The 22,536-nt window shown below is 40.8% G+C and overlaps 1 protein-coding gene and 4 non-coding genes across 6 annotated transcripts in view; all 5 read left to right on the top strand.

The window, feature by feature from the left end:
- The first annotated feature begins 600 nt into the window (after positions 1-600).
- On the top strand, positions 601-783 carry LOC140302557 (U2 spliceosomal RNA). Its single transcript, XR_011915016.1, has one exon. It is a non-coding gene; the product is annotated as a U2 spliceosomal RNA (small nuclear RNA).
- A 410-nt stretch (positions 784-1,193) lies between these two features.
- On the top strand, positions 1,194-1,307 carry LOC140302648 (U5 spliceosomal RNA). The gene has a single exon (XR_011915099.1). It is a non-coding gene; the product is annotated as a U5 spliceosomal RNA (small nuclear RNA).
- Positions 1,308-1,615: 308 nt separating this feature from the next.
- LOC140302709 (U2 spliceosomal RNA) lies at positions 1,616-1,806 on the top strand. The gene has a single exon (XR_011915152.1). It is a non-coding gene; the product is annotated as a U2 spliceosomal RNA (small nuclear RNA).
- Positions 1,807-2,217: 411 nt separating this feature from the next.
- LOC140302571 (U5 spliceosomal RNA) lies at positions 2,218-2,331 on the top strand. The gene has a single exon (XR_011915029.1). It is a non-coding gene; the product is annotated as a U5 spliceosomal RNA (small nuclear RNA).
- A 10,380-nt stretch (positions 2,332-12,711) lies between these two features.
- The window catches only part of coro2ba (coronin, actin binding protein, 2Ba), a 43,840-nt gene continuing 34,015 nt past the window's right edge, over positions 12,712-22,536 (top strand). For both annotated transcript variants that reach the window (XM_072380971.1, XM_072380970.1), the window contains exon 1: positions 12,712-12,948. In XM_072380971.1, the coding sequence (XP_072237072.1) occupies positions 12,934-12,948 (15 nt within the window). In that variant the 5' untranslated portion in view covers positions 12,712-12,933. The remainder of the gene's footprint in view (positions 12,949-22,536) is intronic.

Here is a 22,536-nt window from a genome sequence, read left to right as displayed (position 1 = left end):
GAAGACCTCTTCTGCCGCTTTTGTTAATATATAGTCGGGCATTCGAACCTTTTCTTACCCGCTTTTTACAAATTATGGTCGGACATTCACACCTACTTGCAGCTGAATACTTCCGCTCCACCTTTTAGTGATGTATGGTTTGCATTTGCACCTTTTCTTACCCTCTTTTTATACTGATGGCTGAAGATTAAGTTGGTCTTTCTCAAACTACAAACTTTTTTTAATTGTTGAAACTCGATTTGAAGTGGATAAATAAGGAGGACAAACAGTTTTAAGTCAGGCTGATAGAAGGAATTAATTTTATAGCAAAATCTGTATTTCGTCATATGTCGAGAGATGCTTATTGCTGAAGAAGTTCTTTCTCATTCTACAAAGTACAAATTTTGTATCAGTTAAGTCTGGCCTGGGTAAAACACTGATGGTTATTTCTGACATGCAATCATGAGGCTTTCCATCTGTGGGGTAGGTAGCAGTGTGGATGGATTAAGTGTAGCACATCTCTCGACAACAAGGTGTGGCTGTGAAAGAAGAACAGTTATGTAGGAGAGATGTGTGGTAAAGATATTTTGTTAAGTAACCATATCACAGCCACTGTATGAGGTACCTTAAGTGTTAATGGGTGAAATAACACCATAAAGACTCAGTTTAATATCTGATATGTCGTCTATACAAGGACTACATATTAAATGGATTTTTAGGAATAGAAGTTGAAAAAGGAGCCTTCTCCATTCACTCTTAGCATCGACCCGGTACTGCAGTGCCGCTGGGAACGGTGCGCTCTTCTCTGCTCTTGTGAAAAAGCAAACAGCGGTGCAGGATGGAAGTTTCAGGGAGCCCAAGATGAAGCTTTCTTTTAATCTGCTGAGAAAAGAGAGTGGATGCGAAGTAGACTTTAACACGGCTCTGGGAGCGAGCCGAGTCCGGGCTAACCGGGAGAATTGCTTGAAAGAAACGCGACACCGAATTAGCGGTCAGAAAAAAGCCTCAATCAGGTGTTCCCGTGTTGTTTGTGGCTGCCTTGTCTTTTGCACAGAGTAAAAGACAAGGCAGCCATCGAATAGGGCCCGATTGTTCCTACTTGGTCAGCCGAGGAGAAAGGGGGGGAGCAAGCGTCTCAACCAAGCAAAGCTCACCATGGGGAAGGTGGCTATGCCAACTAGCCTGATGACCTGCTCCCGCAGTGACGGATATTCGTACTCTGGTTTCTCTTCATAACGTACAAGTCTTTCACCTTTTACTAAACACTTCCGTGGAGAGCAGCACTAATGAGTTGTTTCTATTTTTGGCAGGCTTTACCTTTGCGGGTGAAGCCCTTTCTGTCTGTGCAAAAGAAATCTTGTTAATGTGCAGAGTGACTTCTCTGAGTAGAGTCGCCTTACTTGTTGCGACTGTGCCGATGTTTGAAGCTGGAGTGCAAAGTTGTTACTTGAATGGTGCTCGCTGGAGCGTGCGGTAGTGTAAAGTTATACCATTTAAAAGGGCTGAAGAGTGCTCAGTGCAGCGGGTGGGCGGAGGTGCAAAGTGACACTCTGGCCACCTATGGCCATAAAAAGAACACAGCTACAAGTGCGCATTGTGCCAGGAAGAGCTCTCGGACGTGAACCTGTGGACAGTTATCGCTTCTCGGCCTTTTGGCTAAGATCAAGTGTAGTATCTGTTCTTATCAGTTTAATATCTGATATGTCCTCTATGCGAGGACTACATATTAAATGGATTTTTAGATTTAGGAGTTGAAAAAGGAGCTTGCTCCGTTCACTCCAAGCATCGACCCGGTACTGCAGTGCCGCTGGGAATTGTGCGCTCTTCTCTGCTCTTGTGCAAAAGCAAACAGCGGTGCAGGATGGAAGTTTCAGGGAGCCCAAGATGAAACTTTCTTTTAATCTGCTGAGAAAAGAGAGTGAATGCGAAATAGACTTTAACACGACTCTGGGAGCGAGCCGAGTGCGGGCTAACCGGGAGAATTGCTTGAAAGAAACGCAACACCGATTGAGCGGTCAGAACAAAGCCTCAATACGGTGTTCCCGTGGTGTTTGTGGCTGCCTTGTCTTTTGCACAGAGTAAAATACAAGGCAGCCATCGAATAGGGCCCGATTGTTCCTACTTGGTCAGCCGAGGAGCAAGGGAGGGGAGCAAGCGTCTCAACCAAGCAAAGCTCACCATGGGGAACGTGGCTATGCCAACTAGCCTGATGCCCTGCTCCCGCAGTGATGGATAATCGTACTCTGGTTTCTCTTCATAACGTACAAGTCTTTCGCCTTTTACTAAACACTTCCGTGGAGAGCAGCTCTAATGAGTTGTTTCTATTTTTGGCAGGCTTTACCTTTGCGGGTGAAGCCCTTTCTGTCTGTGCAAAAGAAATCTTGTTACTGTGCAGAGTGACTTCTCTGAGTAGAGTCGCCTTACTTGTTGCGACTGTGCCGATGTTGCTTGAATGGTGCTCGCTGGAGCGTGCGGGAGTGCAAAGTTATACCATTTAAGGGCTGCTCAGTGCAGCGGGTGGGCGGAGGTGCAAAGTGACACTCTGGCCACCTATGGCCATAAAAAGAACACCACTACAAGTGTGCATTGTGCCAGTATGGGCCCTCGGACGTGAACCAGTGGACAGTTATTGCTTCTCTGCCTTTTGGCTAAGATCAAGTGATCCAATGCTATTGCTTGGACCTTTTTTTCGTGTGACTCCGGCTCCTTCGTCCGAGTGAGCACAGAGGCGATGCTTCTTTGTGGCTGCGTCCTTGGCCTGCCGCCTCCAGCTGCAGCCTCTTGGGCTGTTGCTACTGCCATCTGGATCACAGCCACGGGGGGAATCTGCTTGTGCCTTCTTACCAGCAAGTTTCTTGAGGTCCATATGGCGTCTTTGATGGCGGCCACCTTTTGACAAATTCCTCTTTCCTGAGGTTCTGATTTTGACTCACCCCATAAAGCACCAGTTGTGCTGACAGGACCTCTCTTGCTGGTAAGTACGGGAAATTTAAGGAGTTGGCTGTTGCCCACAAGTCCACAGCTGCACTGCACTCCCAGAAGAAATGCCTCACCGTCTCAGGCGCGCCACAACCTGGACGGGGGCAGGTGGCCGTCGCCGACATACCCCTGGAGTGCATGACAGATCTGACTGGGAGAATCTCGTGAGCCACCATCCATGACAAATCCCAAAGTCTGTTCAGAAGAGCTGAAAGGTTCACACTGCGCCAAACTGTTGAGGGCTCGCCAATAGTGAGCCCACGCACTGGACTCACTGGGGCCCGCTCCTGCACAACAGAGAGCAAAGATCGATGGCACGTTAAAACTTGTACATCTTCTTGTTCTAAATTAAAATGGTTTAAAAATGTCTTTATAAAAGCATAACTTTCTGTTAGATTAAAAGACACAGGTACTTTCAGGTCTGATGGTAAAAGTCGTAATCTTCTCATGTAGGCCCCCATCCATAATCTTGCCATTGCAGCTGCCGCTGGGTTTTTGGATGGGTTAATTGCACACTTTAATTGGACAGAGGTAAAGAGACTTCCTAAAAACAAATACAGATCTGGTACTGCTTTCCCTCCCTTCACTTTTGGCTTCTTCAGTACTTCCCTCCTCAACCTTTCCCATTTGGAGTTCTATAAAAAATAAAAGATGGATCGTTCCAGGTCTAAAATAATTTCTTTTTAGAATAAATAAATTAATAAAGTTTTGTCTAGCAGGTCAAATATGTGCAAAATACAATCAACAGGGCAATCTAAGACCAAAACGAAGATAATTCCCTAAGCCAGTGTATCTTTTTCAACATATTTGTTTGGATTTCATTATTTCATTATTGTGTAGATTTCATTGAACTAAATTAATGTTAAGGGAAACGATTCTGCTCAGTGACAACAGAGGTTTTTACCAAATGGACTGAAATATTTCCATGTGCACAAGCAGATGCACTCTCAGCAGCAAAAGCACGGGTAAAATAAATAATTTCTAGATTTGAAATTCCTGAAAAGATCTTCAGTGATAATTTGACACACTTTGTAAACAACGTCATCTCACTGATGGCAAAGAACTTAAAATAGACCTTAGAAATGACTGTGCATATCATCCACAATCAGCAGGTTTCGTGGAGAGACACAATGGAATAATTAAGTCAAGACTGAAAAAAATCATAGAAGAAATGGGAAATATTGGGTTTACTGTTTACCATCCTAGAAATGCATCCTCCAACTAGCACAAGATGAACTCCATTTGAGAAAAGGTATGGAAGACCATTTGTACTCCCACAGTCAAAACACAGTCATCAACTGACATGATGAAGAAAAAAAGAAAAAGAGAGGAAACCTTAGCAGTATACAAATATTAACAAGTAGAGAGATCTCTTCTGTTTAGTCTGTTCCAGGTGAACCAGTGAAGGAATCTCTGAAGACAGTAAAACCCGGGGACTGGATCATCATCAAAGTGATAAAGAAAAAGAACTGGTCCAGCCCAATGGGGGGAAGGTCCATTTCAGGTACTACTTACATCACCCACAGCAGCTGAAGGACTTCTTGGATTCACTTATCACATTGTACCACGACCTTCAGAAGTAGGGAAAGATTATTTACCCACCACTGTTTTCTGAGGCAAAAGTCTGACTACAAAGGGGAATTCTCTCAACAGGAGGGGGTTCATCTCAACCTCAGTGAAGAAAACAACGGCTTACATGAGAACATAGGGTGTGACTAAAATAACCATACAGAGTACCACCACTGTCCCCTTGACATAGAAAGTGCCACACTAGTAATAACATTTATTTAAACTTGGAGATAAATGGAGAAAATAATCTCATATACAATAGCTGAGACAGAAAAAACAAAAAACTTTTGAAGACACGATTAAAACAACATTTAGAACATACAATAAGCTTAAAAGGAGTGACAAAGCTGCGACTGCGAAGGCATAGAAGTCTAATTAAAAACAGAAGCAGTAGGACAGACTTTTCTGAAATCTGAGTAAGCTCTGGGAATCAAATTTTGATAATGATCAGACTTGGCCTTTCTTATTTCTGCTGTACCTTTATTTCTAAGCTTCCTAAAAGCAAGGCAATGACCCGGGTCCCTCATATGCCCAGCTAGCATCCAAGGTTTATTTATTTTTTAAGTAAAGAAGACAGTTCTGCCGAAAGCCAGGGACTAGACCTGTTCTAAGTTCTATACTTTTTAAAAGGGGCGTGTTTATCAACTATGGAATTAGAAGATTTACAAAAATGGTCAAGTGCTAGATCTTCATCTGGGATTTTAACAGTGTCATGAGTATAACTATTCAACAGATCAGTTAAAAAAAAATCCTGCTCATGGAGATGTTTCAGGATCTGGATACCAAGCGTGGACCTAATGTTTTCATTTTTGCAATTCTGATACAGGCTATTGAGCAGTGATAACTAACACCAAGTTCAGATACTGCAGATTTTCTACCTTTGATTTGTTAAGATTGAGCCAATCAGGGACAACCTTGAAGGATCTCTTAAGATTGGTTTTGTAGGATCAGTAATTACCTGAGAAAGGTTGATATTGGTACACACCTTTTTTAAATGATCAGAGGCAGAGTTCAACTTGTTTAAATTAAAATTGCCACACAGAGATTGGGTTTAGGCCACATGCACACAGAATGACATCAACAAATATAAGAAATATTAAACATTTACACATAGATTTTTGAATACATGTAGAGGAATGATACTTTGAAATGTGCTCATTGCGGAGTTATGATCAGTTGAGTAATGAACTATTCTGGGAAAGAGGTTCTATTCCCAGCATCATGATGGACACTCCTGATATAGAAGGTTTCGCTAACGCATTGGAATTGTTGTACTATTTTCATATGCATGTGCAATGAAGAATTGCTTGCTGCTGATAAATGCAAAGAAGAACAGCTTACACATAGATGCTCACATATAGGCTGCTGAATGCAATGAAGACCTGCTTATCCAGTAAAGTTCAATGTCAATGTGTAATATTAAATTAGGATTTGCAAAACAGTGAAGTTAAACAATGAATGGGTCCATAGTCGGTATGACAAGACTACAGGAATATTTACCTGGGTGTACGTTCAAACAGAGATGAGAAAATTGCGATAAATAATTGTTTGTTTGTTTGTTAGTATGTATATGAATGTTATGTGTATAAACTGTGTTGAGTTGTAGTTACTCAGTAGTGTCTCAGTGAAAAAACCGACGGGGGAAGCCTTGCGGTGACAACAAAAGCAGTGTTTTACTGATCAGTCAAGTTGCTCCAGTGTACTCCATACAAACTGGTTGGTTACTGAAGGGATAGAAAATGGGGAATACTTGTTTTAAAGCAAACAAGGAATTAGATGGGAAAAATACATGTTTTAACGGGACCCAGACAATATTAAATACTCAGACAGATGGGAGAAGAAGTGTAGTTATGTAGGAAATCACAAAATTATTACATAAAATTAGTGAAATCAATTGAAGAATGCCTTTCTGAAGAGCTGTTTACCACGGATGAGCAGCTTTGCGACCAAGCACATTGTAGATCGCTTTACTGCCAAAATGATCTAATTTAATGGATTGGTTTAGACATGCATAACAGCATTTTAAGAACAAAGAGAGAAACAAAAAGGGACAACGCTTCATGGTGGAAGGTGATGTATAAATAATTGTGTATATGATGAAGGAGAGACCATTTGAGCACCACAGCCATTTCGCAGCACAGGGACAGCAGTCCAAGTTAAAGGATCTCCCACGTGGTATCACCTGTCACACTGTGTCAAGGCATCAAAAGAAGAAGAAATCACCAAACTCAAGGACAAAGAGACGAAGACTCCGGTGAACGAAGAGAGAGGACTGACAAACCAGAAATACAAAAGGATGCTCGATATCAAGATCCAAAAGAAGAGGCTAACAATGCCACAAACACTTACGATGCTGGGAATGATGCCAGCAATGAACAGAGAAGAAGATTCAGTGTCATCAATCTGCAACACGTGCCTCTAATGAGGGGGTGAATATAGAATCCTCAACGATTACAACGTCTCTGGGAACTGTGACAACAACAAGGTTTAAACCATTTTGATATATATTGTAACCTATTGGCTAAGGAATAGTGCTGAAAATGAGGTAAATCTAATCCACCACTGTCCTTGGTCTTCTGTAGGGTTTTTAAACTAATACGTGGTGGTTTGTTTGTCCACAGAAATTTGGAGATGCATGAATCTAGTGACTTAAACCAAGTAGCAGATGGTTTTATGGGGATCATTGAGAACAAATAGTTAACTTTTGGTAGTATCATCATTTTAATGGTTGTAACTCTCCCCATAAGTGATATAGGTAAGGACTTCCAACGAGAGAGATCGTCCTCTACTGTCTTTAATAATTGCACATAATTTAGCTTTGTTAGCTCTGAGAGCCTGGAGGAAATGTTTATGCCTAAATATCTAATATTTCCTGACTGTAAAGTGATCTCAGGTATATTCTGGACCCTACAGTTAATGGGCAGAACTGTGGTCTTAGACCAGTTGATAGAGTAGTCAGAAAGTGCTGAGAATTTATTTATGAGTGTGATCGTGTGAGTGAGAGACGTCTGTGAGTTCTGAAGGAAAAGTAATACATCATCAGCATAAAGACTTATTTTATGCTCAATATTTTGGGGTTGGATGCCTTTAATATTTCTATCTTGTCTGATAGCAGCTGCTAAAGGTTTGATGAAAATAGCAAAAAGTGAGGGAGAAAGTGGGCAACCCTGTCTTGTACCTCTCTGCAGACTGAAGCTTGGAGAAGTTTGATCATTTGTCCTGACACTTGGATTTGGGGAGCTATATAATATCCTTATCCAGTTGATGAAGTGTGACCCAAACACGAATTTGTTTAATGCTGTGAATAAAAATTTCCAGTTCACTCCATCAAATGCTTTTTCTGCATCTAGAGAGTCGATTGTGGTTTCCAAGTTGTTGTTGGTAGAATAGTCTATGAGATTAATGATCCGGTTTGTGAACGAACTGTTGTGCCTACTGCTCTTCAGCCTGTCAAATGAAACGTAGAATTTGAAACGTGACAAATGAACGAAGACCCAAGGAGTTGAGTCGTAAACGAATCAATACTGTTTCCTGTGCGAGGACCCGTCAGCCGAGGAGTTGAGTCATGAACGAATCAATACTGTTTCCTGTGCGAGGACCCGTCACCCGAGGAGTTGAGTCGTGAACGAATCAATAATGTTTCCTGTCCTGTTGACTGAGCTTATGAAGCTGCCGCCTGCCATGTGGTGAGGAAGGGTACTGCATGAAAATGAACGAATCACTCACTGAGACAACTCGTTACTCCCGAGTCATATAAAAAATTTGTTCATATCGAACGAATCGCTCACGAACGACACATCACTATCTATTTGACGAGTTATGCATGAATTCGGATTTTGCAATAAAATTAATTCCTTCTCTCAAACCAAGTTCAAACTGCTTCCTCCTTCATATTTATCTACTTCTAATCTAGTTTCAACAATAAACAACACTGTATTTTGTAGTATGAAAAAGAACCGGACCTAATTTTCAGCAATAAGCTTCTCTAGAGGAGATATGAAGGAATACAGATTTTGCTATAAAATTAAATCCTTCTATCAAACTGACTTAAAACGGTTTGTCCTTATTTCTTCACTTCTGATGAAGTTTCAACAATAAACAACTAACTTTGTATTATGAGAAAGAACCAGACTCATTCTTCAGGAATCCGAAAATAAGCTCTATTTTACGAGTTATGCACGAATTCAGATTCTCCTATAAAACGAATTCCTTAAATCAAACCAAGTTAAGACTGCTTTGTCCTACATATTTATTCATGTCTAATCAAGTTTCAACGATGAACAACGTTGTACATTGTAGAATGAGAAAGAACTTCTTCAGCAAAAAGCATCTCTCGACATATGACGAAATACAGATTTTGCTATAAAATTAATTCCTTCTATCAGCCTGACTTAAAACTGTTTGTCCTCCTTATTTATCCACTTCTAATCAAGTTTCAACAATTAAAAAAATGTTGTAGTTTGAGAAAGAACAACTTAATCTTCAGCAATCAGTATAAAAAGAGGGTAAGAAAAGGTGCAAATGCCAACCATACATCACTAAAAGGTGGAGCGGAAGTATTCGGCTGCAAGTAGGTGTGAATGTCCAACCATAATTTGTAAAAAGCGGGTAAGAAAAGGTTCGAATGCCCGATAATATATTAACAAAAGCGGGAGGAGAGGTCTTTGGATGAGAGTGGGTGAGAATTTCCAACCATAATCTATAAAATTCGGTGAAAAGAAAGGTGTGAATGGCCCATAGAACACTAAAAGGTGGAGCGGAAGTGTTTGGCTGCAAGAAGATGTGAATGTCCGACTATATTTGGTGAAAAGCAGGTGAAGCAAAGTCTGAATGCCCAACCTTACATCATGAAAAGCGAGATCAGAGGTGTTTGGCTGCAAGAAGAACATAGTTTGCCAAAAGCGGGTAAGGTGCGAATGACCGACTAAATATCAACAAAAGTGGGGGCGGAGGTCTTCGGATGCAAGTGGGTGTGAATACCCCACCATACAAGTATGGTGGAGAGGAAGCTGTGAATGGCCGACCATAGTAAAAAGCGGGTGACAAAAGGTGCGAATGTTAAACCATACATGATCAAAACAGCGAGCGGAGGTGTTTGGCTGCGACAAGGTGTGAATGTCCACCCATAATTAATGAAAAGCAGGCAACAAGTAGGTTCGAATGCCCAACCATACATCATCAAAAGCAGGAGTGGATGTGTTCGGCTACATAAGGTTTGAATGTCCGACCATAGTTTGTAAACAGCGGGTAAGAAAAGGTTTGAATGCCCGAACATACACCATCAAATGAGGGAGCGGAGGTGTTCCGCTGTAAGAAGGTGTGAATGTCCGACCATAGTTGGTAAAAAGCGGGTAAGAAAAGGTTAAAATACCCGACTGTACACAATCAATAGCGGGAGCGGAGTTGTTCGGCTACTAAAAGGTGTGAAAGTCCGACCATGGTTTGTAAAAAGCGGGCAAGAAAAGGTGCGAATGCCCGACAATGTATTTTCAAAAGAGGGAGCAGAGGTTTTCGGCTGCAAGAAGGTCTGAATGTCCAACCATAATTTGTAAAAACCGAGAAAGAAAAGGCTCGAAAGCCCGACTATACACCATCAAAAGCGGGAGCGGAGGTGTTCAGCTGCAAGAAGGTCTGAATGTCCATCAATAATTGCTAGAAAACATGAAAGAAAATTTTCGAATATCAAACCGCACATGATCATAAGCGGGAGTGGATTTGTTCGGCTACAAGAAGGTTTGAAAGTCCGACCATGGTTTGTAAAAAGTGGGTAAGAAAAGGTTTGAATATCTAACCAAACATAATCAAAAGCGGGAGCAGAGCTGTTCGACTTCAAGTAGGTGTGAATGTCCAGCCATAATTACTCACAAACGGGTAAGAAAAGGTAGTATTGCCAGACCATACATGATCAAAACAGGGAGCGGAGTCGGTTCAGCTTCAAGAAGGTGTGAATGTCCGACTAAAGTTTGTAAAAACCGGGTAAGACAAGGTGCGAATGCCCGACAATGTATGATCAAAAGACGGAGCGGAGGTTTTCGGCTGCAAGGTCTGAATGTCCAACCATAATTTGTAAAAACCGGGGAAGAAAAGGCTCAAAAGCCCAACTATACACCATCAAAAGCGGGAGTGGAGGTGTTCAGCTGCAAGAAGGTCTGAATGTCCACCAATAATTACTGAAAAATGGGTAAGAATGGGTAAGAGAGGCTGATATGCCGGCGCAATTACGCGCGCCGGCATATCAGCCTCGCAAACAAACTTTAATAATCTATTATCAAAATCCCCTGAAATTTCAAATATAAAAATACAGATATTAATGTAACTCTGGCAAGACTGAAACTGATTAAGCAGAAATACAGTGTCAGTGACCTGTCTCAGCAGCCAGCTGGAGCGGAGCTCTCCACAGAGCCCATGGGTCTTTTGCACGCTGTCATCATATGCAAAAGTAATAATTGCAATTACAGATATCACGGCCACTGCACAGGACACAGTTGCGAGCACGCTGCCTTGCCTTGCCAATAGGAGAGGAGAGAAATGACAGCATAGAATGTATAAAACACAACAAAATGCAGTAAAAACGTTTATTCGTGTTATTCACGTGATTTATGAGTACTCGCTCCAATTATGGGAAGCGTGGATGGGCTTTGCACATTTAGCACAAACACACAGCCGTTGCGCAAGGCTTTATACAGCCTGTTGATATCTTAAGGTCCTAACTGGTCATACCTGTGAGTAAATGTCATGTAGAGATTGTTTTTACATGGCATTACAGCTGAACATATAGCTTTTATCCACATTCCAACGTGGGAGAGCCCGAAGACGCATGTGCCAGACGCACATAGGCATGCGTAAAACCAATTTTGACCACTTCATGCTGTTTATTTGCTTTCTTTTAGTTAACTTTCGTTTCTTTTGGATTCTTGTGCGTATTATGGAGCCGTTTCGGTCCATATTCGAAAGCCCGACTATACACCATCAAAAGCGGGAGCAGAGGGGTTCAGCTGCAAGACGGTCTGAATGTCCATCAATAATTGCTTTAAAACATGAAAGAAAATTTTCGAATATCAAACCGCACATGATCATAAGCGGGAGAGGAGGTGTTCAGCTGCAAGAAGGTGTGAATGTCCACCCAAAATTCCTGAAAAATGGGTAAAAAAAGGTGCGAATGCCCAACCATACATCATCAAAAGCAGGTGTGAATGTCAGATCAGAATTTGCAAAAAGCTGATGAGAAAGGGTGAGAATGCCCGACTATACACCATCAAATGCGGGAGCGGAGGTGTTCGGCTGTGAGTAGGTGTGAATCTCCGACCATAATTGCTGAAAAATGTGTTAGAAAAGGTAAGAATGCCAGACCATACATCATCAAAAGCGGGAGAGGTGGTGTTCGGCTGCAAAAAGGTGTGAATGTTCAACTAAAGTTTGTAAAAAGCGGGTAAGACAAGGTGCGAATGCCCGACAATGTATGATCAAAAGCGGTAGCGGGGGTGTTCAGCTGCAAGAAGGTCTGAATGTCCATCAATAATAGCTAGAAAACATGAAAAAAAAAAATCGAAAATCAAACCGCACAAATCAAATCAAATTATGTGTGAAAAATTAGATTTTTGATTAATAATCAAATCATTAATCAAATTTGATTGTGTCATTTCTATTTGATTCCACTAAAGTAGCTGAATTTAATTTTTGACTTTTTGCTTGGTCAAACATGAGGATTAGATTAAAAGGCAGATTATTTTGAAAGGATAAGGGGATAAGGACAGTGTCTTCATAAATATTGATTTTCAAAGTGTTAGAAATTACCAGACTTGATGCCGACTGGTGCAAAAATCTGAAATGGTATTATTTTTCTTGAAGCCCATGCCATTGACACACGCACACAGATTCATTCACACAAGATGACGTGCAGCTATGTCCGTGCCTGAGAAGCAGACTGCGACACAGCATCCAACTCCCTCCCACCCTCTGTGTTTCTGCAGTCCTCTCCTGTCCCAGGCAGCACTGCTTCCACCTCCTCTCTGACTGCTCATCAATAAGCTGTATTAGCCCATCCCTAATCATATTGTGAGAGACAGAGAGTAGCGCAGCCAGACTGTGAGTGCATCATCACTGTGTGGGTTTGCGTGTGAGCAGTTGGTGAGGGAGGAGGGAGGGGTGTATCCGAGCAGGGAGATTTTCCCTGTTGTAGTAACCAACCGCACGCCAACTGCCAGCCATTACTTCACTGCAGCAGCAATCAGCCCCTCCGTACTTAGCGAGCCAGACACACTAACCTGTCTGTCCCCTCCTCTTTTTGCTCTCTCTCTGCATATTCAGAAGAGCTGCCCTCCTCTCCTCCTCATCACTTTGCCACTCCTGCGGCATTGCTCTTTGCTTGAAGGGGACACTGGCCTGCTCCTCAGCCCCTGATTCTGCATGACTGTCACAAAGGTAAGACCACTTTGGATCAGGGAACAACTTTCACAGATGAATTTGACTCAGGGTTGCATGTGAGAACTGCAAAGATTACTTCAATCATTATACACATGTGCACGTTTTTGTCAGAGGATGAGAGAAGATGAGTTTTTGAGTAGATGTAAAGTTCCTGTGCAGAGCCACGCTATCAGGATGTTGCTGCCTGAGCTTGTGTGCTCACGCATTACTGATGCAGTCTTATATGTAGCAGAATTACTTATATAGTCAACTCTGTAGTACAGCATACTATAGACAAACAGCATTTAATTTTAGGCATTAGGAAGTTGTTCTTTTATCTGTGTTGGAACTGTTTAAACTTTATTTAAAAATACTTCATATTTAACAATACATTTACATAACAGACCTGGGAAGAAGATAAAGTTGGTGCTGTGATCTTGTAAAGCTCATCACACGTGGACTATTGTAGCACTGATGATAATGTTTCACTGGTTGGGTTGTTGAAGGTGTTCTATTAATTTCTTTCATTAAGAATATGTGTAACTTATAGCTGGGCCAATGCTACTTTGGTGTGCGTGAGGAAAAGCATGTTTCCCAAAGTGCTACTGTAACTTCAACAAACAGTTCTGTACAATACAAACTACCTGAATGATTACTGTTAACATATTGAAATCTTTCCTTGAAATTCCTCAAAAAGAGAGTTGTGTGCTTTAGTCATGTGGATTTACTGTTTACTGTAGCTTGGACTTCATTTTTAGTTCTTTGGAAAAAAAGCATCTGTCCAGTGAATAAAGATAAAAGTAAATGCAACACACTGATCAAACAGTCACATTATTGGGTCTCAAGCCACATTAGGTTTTAAAAGGTTCCCACAAAGTAAACAACTAATTTCAACTATAAAGAGGTTTTTCCGTTAACGTTAGGGCTAGTTTGGGTCGTCTGGGTCAGGCACATATCATTCTGGTGGGTTTTAGGGTGCATCGGTTAACATGATAGGTAAAAGTCATTGTTTTGTCCTCTCAAGCGACAACAACAAATGTGTTTGTATTTGTGTGTATTAGCGGTCTCGTGTGTTGGTGATCGTGGTCTCTGCTTAACATGCAGCAGCCAGGTGAATCCTCTTAATCAATTAACAGGGGGAGAGAGGAGGAGATGCACAGAGAGGAAACTGGCACACCCTCTCTCATGTAGAGAATTAACCTGAACCAAAATAGATGACCTACTGTAGACATGGGACAATGGCCTGTTTTCTATATTTAAGGTCACACACCTGCAAATACGCCCAAAAGTTCTGTAGATAAAGAATGATTAAGCTTATATTTCCAGGCTGCAATATCTGACACAAATTTAGAGACAGCAAAGTACATTTGTCCTGCCTGTGAGATGATGTGTGGGAGGTACGTGTACTGCTGCGTGGGTGGAAGATCTCCACTATGTAAGCTGAAAGAGGAAAAGGTCAGGTGCTCATGTGTTGGCGATGAGCCACAGCTCAAATCTGACTACAGACAAGGCAAAAAGACACTGGAGAGATTTTTGATAAATGCAGCCATGTTATTACCTTTGTTTGTGTTTTAATTCCTACTTTAGATTGTGAAAATTAGGCAAGTAGAAAGATGGGAGTGGAAACTTTGAAGTCTGTGTTTAAAAATGGGTATGAAAACATATTATCAAGCGGTATCTTAAAGATGATGGGGGTGTGAGCAAAGCAAGGAGGGAGAGTCAAGGGGGTTGCTTTCATTGCTCTGCCTGCCAACAGCAGAAAAGTCACCTTGGGAGAGATGCGGGGCATAAGCTTTGATGCTGACCAGGCTAAACAGCTTTCTTCCCTTCAGCACAGAGAAACAGAGTGACGATATTCTTGGGAAGGCCCTGCAGTGCCTCCTTATTATCAGATCAAGTTTGATTTGTATTGTCTGGTCTAACCTCTTATCATTGCCAGTGTAGATTTGTAATGCAAGCTTTTGCAGCTGCATTATCCATTATGCCCAGTTCACTTGCTACGTGCCATGTTCAGCTAGTCTATACTATATGATCACTCACACACTATTCGCTACATGGACTAGTCACTGTAGGGAATAATGACAGAAAGCTATTGATTGCATTCTGAACATCACAGCTGCATTAGACGCAACTGAGATTTCTGAAAATCCAATCTCCATCCAGAAAAAAATACAAGAAACATCACAAGAAGCTAGGTTTTCTCTCTTGTAACCACGTTCTGGTTTGTCAACCCGACTTTACATTTGATATCCATCCATCCATTTTCCAAACCGTCAATCCGTGGTCGGGTAGCGGGTGGGCCGGAGCCTATCCCAGCAGTCACATTTGATATCCATCCATCCATTTTCTATACCATCAATCCGTTAATTGGGTAGCGGGTGGGCTGGAGCCTATCCCAGCAGTCATTGGGCGAAAGGCGGGGTACACCCTGGACAGGTCGCCAGTCCATCTGATTGATGGTATTTGATATCAATACCCAAAAATGTAGTGAATGCAAAATCTTTCCTTTGTTATTCTTGATCTGATAAAACGTCTAATAAAATGTCTTTTTAGCCCATCTGTTTATATTAGTTAGATGAATTACATGACTATTAACAACCATTTAGCTTCAAAGCCAACCCGTAAGTAGCCTCAGCATTTCTGCCAGAGATGTAGAATAGTGTAGAATAGTGTGAATTCTGAGGTGAATCAAATGTGCCATATTTGTATATAACATTGCTACATAGCTGTATATCTGTTGCATGAACAAGTGTCAGGACATCTGCACCACATTTGATACCACAGACATCAACTGAACTGTATCCAACAATATAAGCGTGATAGGGACTAAACCTGTTACTATGCTAATATGTACTAAACTTAAATCTACTGATTGTGAATTTACTGTATGTTGCCTTTGGAAAGCATGGTTGTTATAGCCATCTATGTACCGGATGTGTCATAAGTCTCAAAATGACTCAGTTTTAATAATAATATTTGAAATCTTGCCCTCAATTAGCACTCAACCTCGTAATGAGAGAACAGAAAAAGGCAAAAATGCATGATGGTCTATCCATCCACCATTCATTTTCTATCCCCTCTGAATGCAATTCAGGGATCCTATCCCAGCTGCCACTGGGCGAGAGGCAGGGTACATCCTGAACAGGATGACAGTCCATCACAATGCCACACAGAGGAAAATAACAGCACACACTCAGTATAGAATCACCATTTAAATTAACATGCATGTTTCCACACGGTGGGAGGAAGTACCAGGAGAGTACCCAGATAGAACCCACGCATTCATGGGAAGAACATGCAAAATCAACACAGAAAGACGCCAGCCAGGATTAAAACTAGGAGCCCTTTCACCGTTAGGCAACAATGCTAACCACCAAAGCACCTAACATCCTCCACGCCTCTGTAAAAATGTGGCCTTTTTTGTTTTGAATTTAATTTTCTATTCACAATTTAAACAGTACTAGAACATATCTGATTCACTGAATAGTGTACAATGTCATGAATGAGTGGATGTTAAAAACAGAGCATTGGTGCTTGAATGTGGTGCTGCTCTTGGTTTGGTTAGTCCTGTTGTTAGTCATTTTGCTCTGCTCTGCTGTGGAAAAGGCAGAAGTCAAAGTGGATACAGATCTGCTATGTGAAGGAAGTTAACTTAGTGTTGAAATAATGCAAACTGCAGCTATTGTCTGTTCTTACCGCTGCTTTTTAGTTCTTTATTCTTTTTGGCGTTTTGTCAGCATTCAACCCAATGTATGGGTCTCTGTGGGCTATTCACTGTTAGATTTTTGAAGGACTGTGTGCAAGTCCATCTGCGTTCTTTGATATATAAAATCCTTTATTTTGTGCTGGATGAGATTGACTCAGCCGGACACATGTGTGCTAGCGTAAACGAGCCCTGTGTGTTTACAGCCTCAACATTAAAACCACTGAAACATAAAGTGAATAACACTGATAATCTCATCAGATTGCAATATTCTGGTCAGAAGCATTGACCACCCACATAGACACTGTTACACATAAGGCCAATCCCTCCATAGCAATGGTGCTCCAATACAGTAGTGGCCTCCTCCAGTCAGACAGCATGAGCCTACATGCTCATGCTCTTAAACAAAGTGCTCAGACATAGCTCTAGGGCATTTTAATGAGCCCTAAGAATTGACCCAGCCTCCAAACTTCCTAGAATCTAGTCTGATCAAGTGTCTGAGAGATAAAACAATCTGATTCATTCAGGTCCCACACAACATCCTACAGGACCTAAAGCATCTGCTGCCACTGTCCTGGTTCTAGACACTCAGAGCTATTTCTGCAGCACATAGTGGATCCAAATAATATTTAGCAGGTGGCTTTCATTTTGTGGCTGATCGGTGGTGTGCTGGCTTTTTAGCACAAGTGTGTCCACTAAACAAAGCAAAATGGCAAACATTAATAAATTAACTGTGGTGGTTGCATCCTCTTACCACAGCATCTTGCACATCTTCATTCCTCAACCAAAATCTCAAATAAAAGCTCAAAAAGTCGTTAAATGTTTCTTTGCTTTGATTTGTTATGTTATAAACTTACATATATATATATCAGCTTCAACAACCAATAGTTAGTAAAGAACAAATATTATTTAGTCATAGTCAAAAAGATTTTTGTAAACCTCTACTTCTATAACATATTCATCTTAAAACATTATTAATTGGACTATTTGGATAGAATGTTGAAGTGAATCCTGTCAACTAAAAATGGTTGAAAAAAAAAAGCTAATATTAACAAGATATTTTGGTATATATGAGATAAATAGGTCAGCTGACGGAGAGAAAAGCTGCAATTCACTCTGCAAGAAATGCTGACACAGAAAATAGGTCATCTCAAGTTTATATCCCTGGTCTCTTGCTTTTAAAGATGGCCTTACTAGGTTAAGTCATCTGTAAGACAGGCTCATAAGCTCTTTAGATTTTTCCAACAGAAACTTCGGCCTACTGGCAATAATTTCTTTGGTTGTTAAAGTTTAGCCCATAAATTACCTCATATCTTAATACTTCAAACTAAAATTTGTAAAATAATGTGTAAACCACCTTGGGTCGGCACGTCCCTAAATTCTGTATATTTACCAACAGATTTCCTCTATGTGCAACACAACTAGCTGCTGTCTAAGTGCTTAGACAATGTTCAGGTGTTAGAAAGATTTAAATAAGGTGTTTGCAAATGACATTTTCTAAATCTCTTCATTCTACAGTATTGTTGTTTTTGTGCAACATTGAGATACAAAAAAGGGAGACATTAGGAGAGAAAGGACAATTAAACAACCCAGGTTCCTGATTCAACATATGGTTTGCATGTTAGTCCAGTTGCCCTCCATGGCACCCTATAAATATTCATCCTACCTTGACTCATTCATTATGTGTATTATGCCTTGTTGAAAAACACAGTGACAATCAAAGGAACCCTTTTTTACTTTTATCCTACTAGGCAGAACGGGAGTTTTGCCTGTTTAATCTATCAAATTAAACATTGTTTATACCCCTATTTGTTAGACATGGAAATATTTTTATTTTATGCTATTCTGTGTACTTTGAATGAAGCCTTACATTTTCAATTAATTTATCTTGCAGATAAGCTGTTTCACAGTTAATTCATTAGAGGTCGGAGTTAAGTTATTATTGCATGCAAATGCCGTTGAAAAAATAAACTTTGGAGAATTTGAACGAAAATTGAAGTTATAGGATGAATAGGCAAATATTATTCTCTGATGCTTGTGCTGCGTACAGCATCCTCAGTGGTGTAGTAGAAAACTGCCAGCACAGATAGCTCATCAAGGCATCCCATGAAATTAATGTTACTATATCCGGATATTCTGTTCTCATCTGCTTTGTGATTATGTGTTTGTGTATGTGTTCATGACCGTGTAGAAATGGGTAGGAGGGCACAAATGGGACTTGGCAGACACATTATGTGTGGGTGGATGGATAACTCCTTCCTTTCAACCAAATAGCAGCAGAGTGTTAGAGATCTTGTGATACCAACAAATCTGTGTATCTGCTATTATTTGACCTAAAACTTTGTCAATGTGCATGTGAGTGTGCTTTTTAATCAGCAGAGCTGTTCTTTTTAAAAAAATTTTAAACTAGCAAAAGCTTCCAGATGTGCACCCTTACATGAAATAAGTAGGATACATAAAGTACAGTAAAGCCGATCAGCACTTAATTTTGTTTCTTTTAAGGCCACTTCAGCACACAACAACATAGGGGACAATACATGCTCACATCAGCATTTATGTTTATGTTTATGTATTTAGCAGACGGTTTTATCCAATGCGACTCACAAATGAAGATATAACAAGCCATATAAAAAGCTAACAATAAACTACATAGAAGGAACCCACTAGTCCGACTCTGTCAGAGGTGACAGAGTAGAGACAGGGGGCAGGCATAGAAGGAAGTGCAGAAAGATAAAGTGCAAAGATAGAGGGGGTAGGTAAGTACAAGGTAAGTGCTAGGATAGGAGATGCTCTCTGAAGAGCTGGGTTTTCAAGAGTTTCTTGAAGATAGACAGGGACGCCCCTGTTCTGGTAGCGCTCGGTAGGTCATTCCACCATCGTGGGACGACACATGAAAAGATTGGATTGGATTGTCTAAGGCGTGGTGTAGGCACTGCTAGACGACAATCCTGGGACGAACGGAGGGACTGAGTTGTGACATAAGCCTTTGAAAGAGCATTCAAGTAGATGGGAGCCGTTCCAATAAGCACTTTGTAGGCTAACATCAGTGACTTGAATTTGATGCGGGCGGCTATTGTCATCCAGAGTTACCTTCCCATCATTTTTAGTTTTGATATCAGTCCTCTGGGCTTAAGGGAAAGGCATAATGACCACTGTGGGATTTCTCTGATCCCTTCAACGGACCGAGGTCACTCAGCCTTCAGTCTGCCAAATGACCCTCCAGCCAGAGACATTGGTCTGTCAAAGCACAGAAGGACTTAATTCTGATGCATATTCAATGCAATTTCTTAGAATTTAGTTAATTATCCGAATATGCCCTGAAGCATGATGGCAAAATGCTCGCGTAGAAATAGTTGCACAGACCCTTTTGGCTGTTTTGTTGAATACCCCCTTGATTAGAAAACTCCAATGTGCAAGACAACCCCTTAAATGGTCCAGTTGTTTTTGATAGGATACCACAGAAAGAGCAGTGTGCCAGGGCTGGCAAAGGAGGAGGGAAGAAGGACAGAAGGATACTGAGGTTACCATGGCAGGGAGGGGGAAAGCTGACCTTTGGAGTACCCTTTTTTGTTCCTTTAGACACCAGCAAAATTTCTCCCCAGCTAACACTAAAAGGAGTCCATGTGCTGATAAATTCTGTTTGTTTCCAGTGGACATAAAAGCACACGCTTACGTCTACAAAACGTTCTCACAAACACATACAGTAAATACATGTAACTCACGAGCAAAGGCTTTACATTAAACCTACTGACGTGGGTCCAATATAAATCAAAGTAGCATTCCAGCTGTGTTCAGTGTGTTTGCAATTACATATCTGCAAACACCCCAATTATGAGGAGGCCCATGCTGCTCTGATGTCAGGCACACATATGTGGTTGAAAAGACGTCTGAAAGCCATTTTCAGAGTGTTTATGGTACAGCTTCTGCTGTAAGGCTGTCGAGACTCTCATGACAGAAAACCATTCAACATTTCTCTCAAGAAAGCTAGAAATTTTTTCTCATTCTATGTGTTTTTATTGTAATTTTACTTGTCCAAGTGAAATAGAAAACAAACATTTACGCACGCTCAGACCCAAGCACATCCACGCTCAAGCTGTCTGAATTCTTTACTCGGGGCACCTCACCCACCATAAATCTTAATTGAATCTGATTTAGAACACTGGCCATTTGTCAAGTTTAGTGTTTACCCGCACGCTCTCTCTCACACACACTAATGTAGACTGGCACAATAAACTGAGAGCTAAATCGCCAACCTAGCAACTCAAAACCTGTTATTCCTAGACTTGGAAAATTATACAACAGTTTAGCAGATTAAGAATGCAAAATTGGAATTAAGCTTTTTTTGCTGTTTTTTTTTCACTCTCAATGGAGCAGTTAAAGAAATTAAAGCAGGGAGAGTAAATTGTATGTGTGAAGAGATGAAAAGAGAGGTAAAAAAAGAGAATAGATGTGAGAAAGCCACAGAAAAGTATTCGCCACAGGAAGACATTCAGATCTCATGAGCTCATTGCCTGTCAGAAAGCTTCCTTACCCTGCTCAGTCTGTGTGACTGTAAAAACTGTACTTTTCAATTCAGTGTGAAAAAAAAAATCTGAAGTGCATTTCCAAGAGTTGTGAAACTCCTCTTTCCTTGTCTCACTGCTGAAATCATTATTGTGCTGAAAACACATTCACACAGGACAGACTGACGGAGTAGATCACCTTCTTGCCAAAACATGACTTGAATTTATTGTGGAAAATGCACAGGGGGAAGCTTTTGTGTTGCTTTTGTTGGATTAAAGTGTTCATTTTTAAAATTTTCTTTGGGATGTTGCTGAAATGAAATAGGGGTAAATCATGAGAAATTATTTCTGAAAATCCTCCAGAGACAATGAAGCAACAGGAGAGATGCCATTAACGGTATTCCCCTGATTTCCCCTTCAGCTCAGATTAAGCGCACATCCCGTTTGTGTGTGCGCGTGTGTGTTTATATATATGTTTGTGTTGTCGATTCAGTCAGAACATAGGATGTACTTCCTGCTTGTGGGCTCAAGACAGATGGGTGTCTTTGTCTGTCTGTGTGCTTGTGTATAAGGGATGTGCAGGTGTTAAAAGATATTTGTCAGCTGAAAATACTGATTGTCTGGTACCTAACACTTGCATTAATAACTTTCATATAACAGTATTAATGTGCACTAGATGTTGTCTTATATTGCCCCAATATGGATTTTTTTTCCAACAGACCATACAGAAAGAGCTTGTTGATTTAGAAATGGTGTCATCCTATAGTTCAATCAGCTCTAAAGACAGAACATGTAATAGGTGTGTTGTTCCCCTGCACAAATTGCAGATATCTCCAAAACTGTACAATTACTTCTTTTTCATAGCTTTTTTTCCCTACAGAGATGCAGCTTACATTTCAGTTTGTCGTCACATCAATGTTCATTGTCTTGCTGCACGTTTGGCACTGACTGATCTCCATGCTAACCTGTAAATTTCCATGCTACATAACAGAAGTTGAACTCTGTTAACGTACACTGTCCTTCCACGTGACAACATACCTCTCACTCCTGAAAGGTTATGGTTCAGAGTTAAAAACACACTGTTATGGTTAGCATCAAGTTCAATGATCCGGCCTTCCACATTTTACTATTCACAGATTGTGATTCCTGTCATCTTATGTTAACGTTGCCCTACAGAAACAACAACCAGAGATACAGTCCCATCTCACAATTTACAGAGTGGATTGTGACACTGCTTGAAAGATAATAAGAAATGACTTGTGCCTTTACTCTCACAATAAGTCTCAGTATGTAGCATGTATGTAGTGGAAATTCATCAGCTATACCTGAAATGATATGTTGAGATTGCTTGTCAAGCTAGTCTCTCTCACAAATGAACTCTTTATATCATATTTTTCCCAA

This window comes from Leuresthes tenuis, unplaced genomic scaffold (genome assembly GCF_036924035.1).
Source record: "Leuresthes tenuis unplaced genomic scaffold, fLeuTen1.0.hap1 SCAF_2, whole genome shotgun sequence".
NCBI lineage: Eukaryota > Metazoa > Chordata > Actinopteri > Atheriniformes > Atherinopsidae > Leuresthes > Leuresthes tenuis.
Note: the sequence above shows the minus strand (reverse complement) of the source record. Positions and strands in the feature narration are given on the sequence as shown.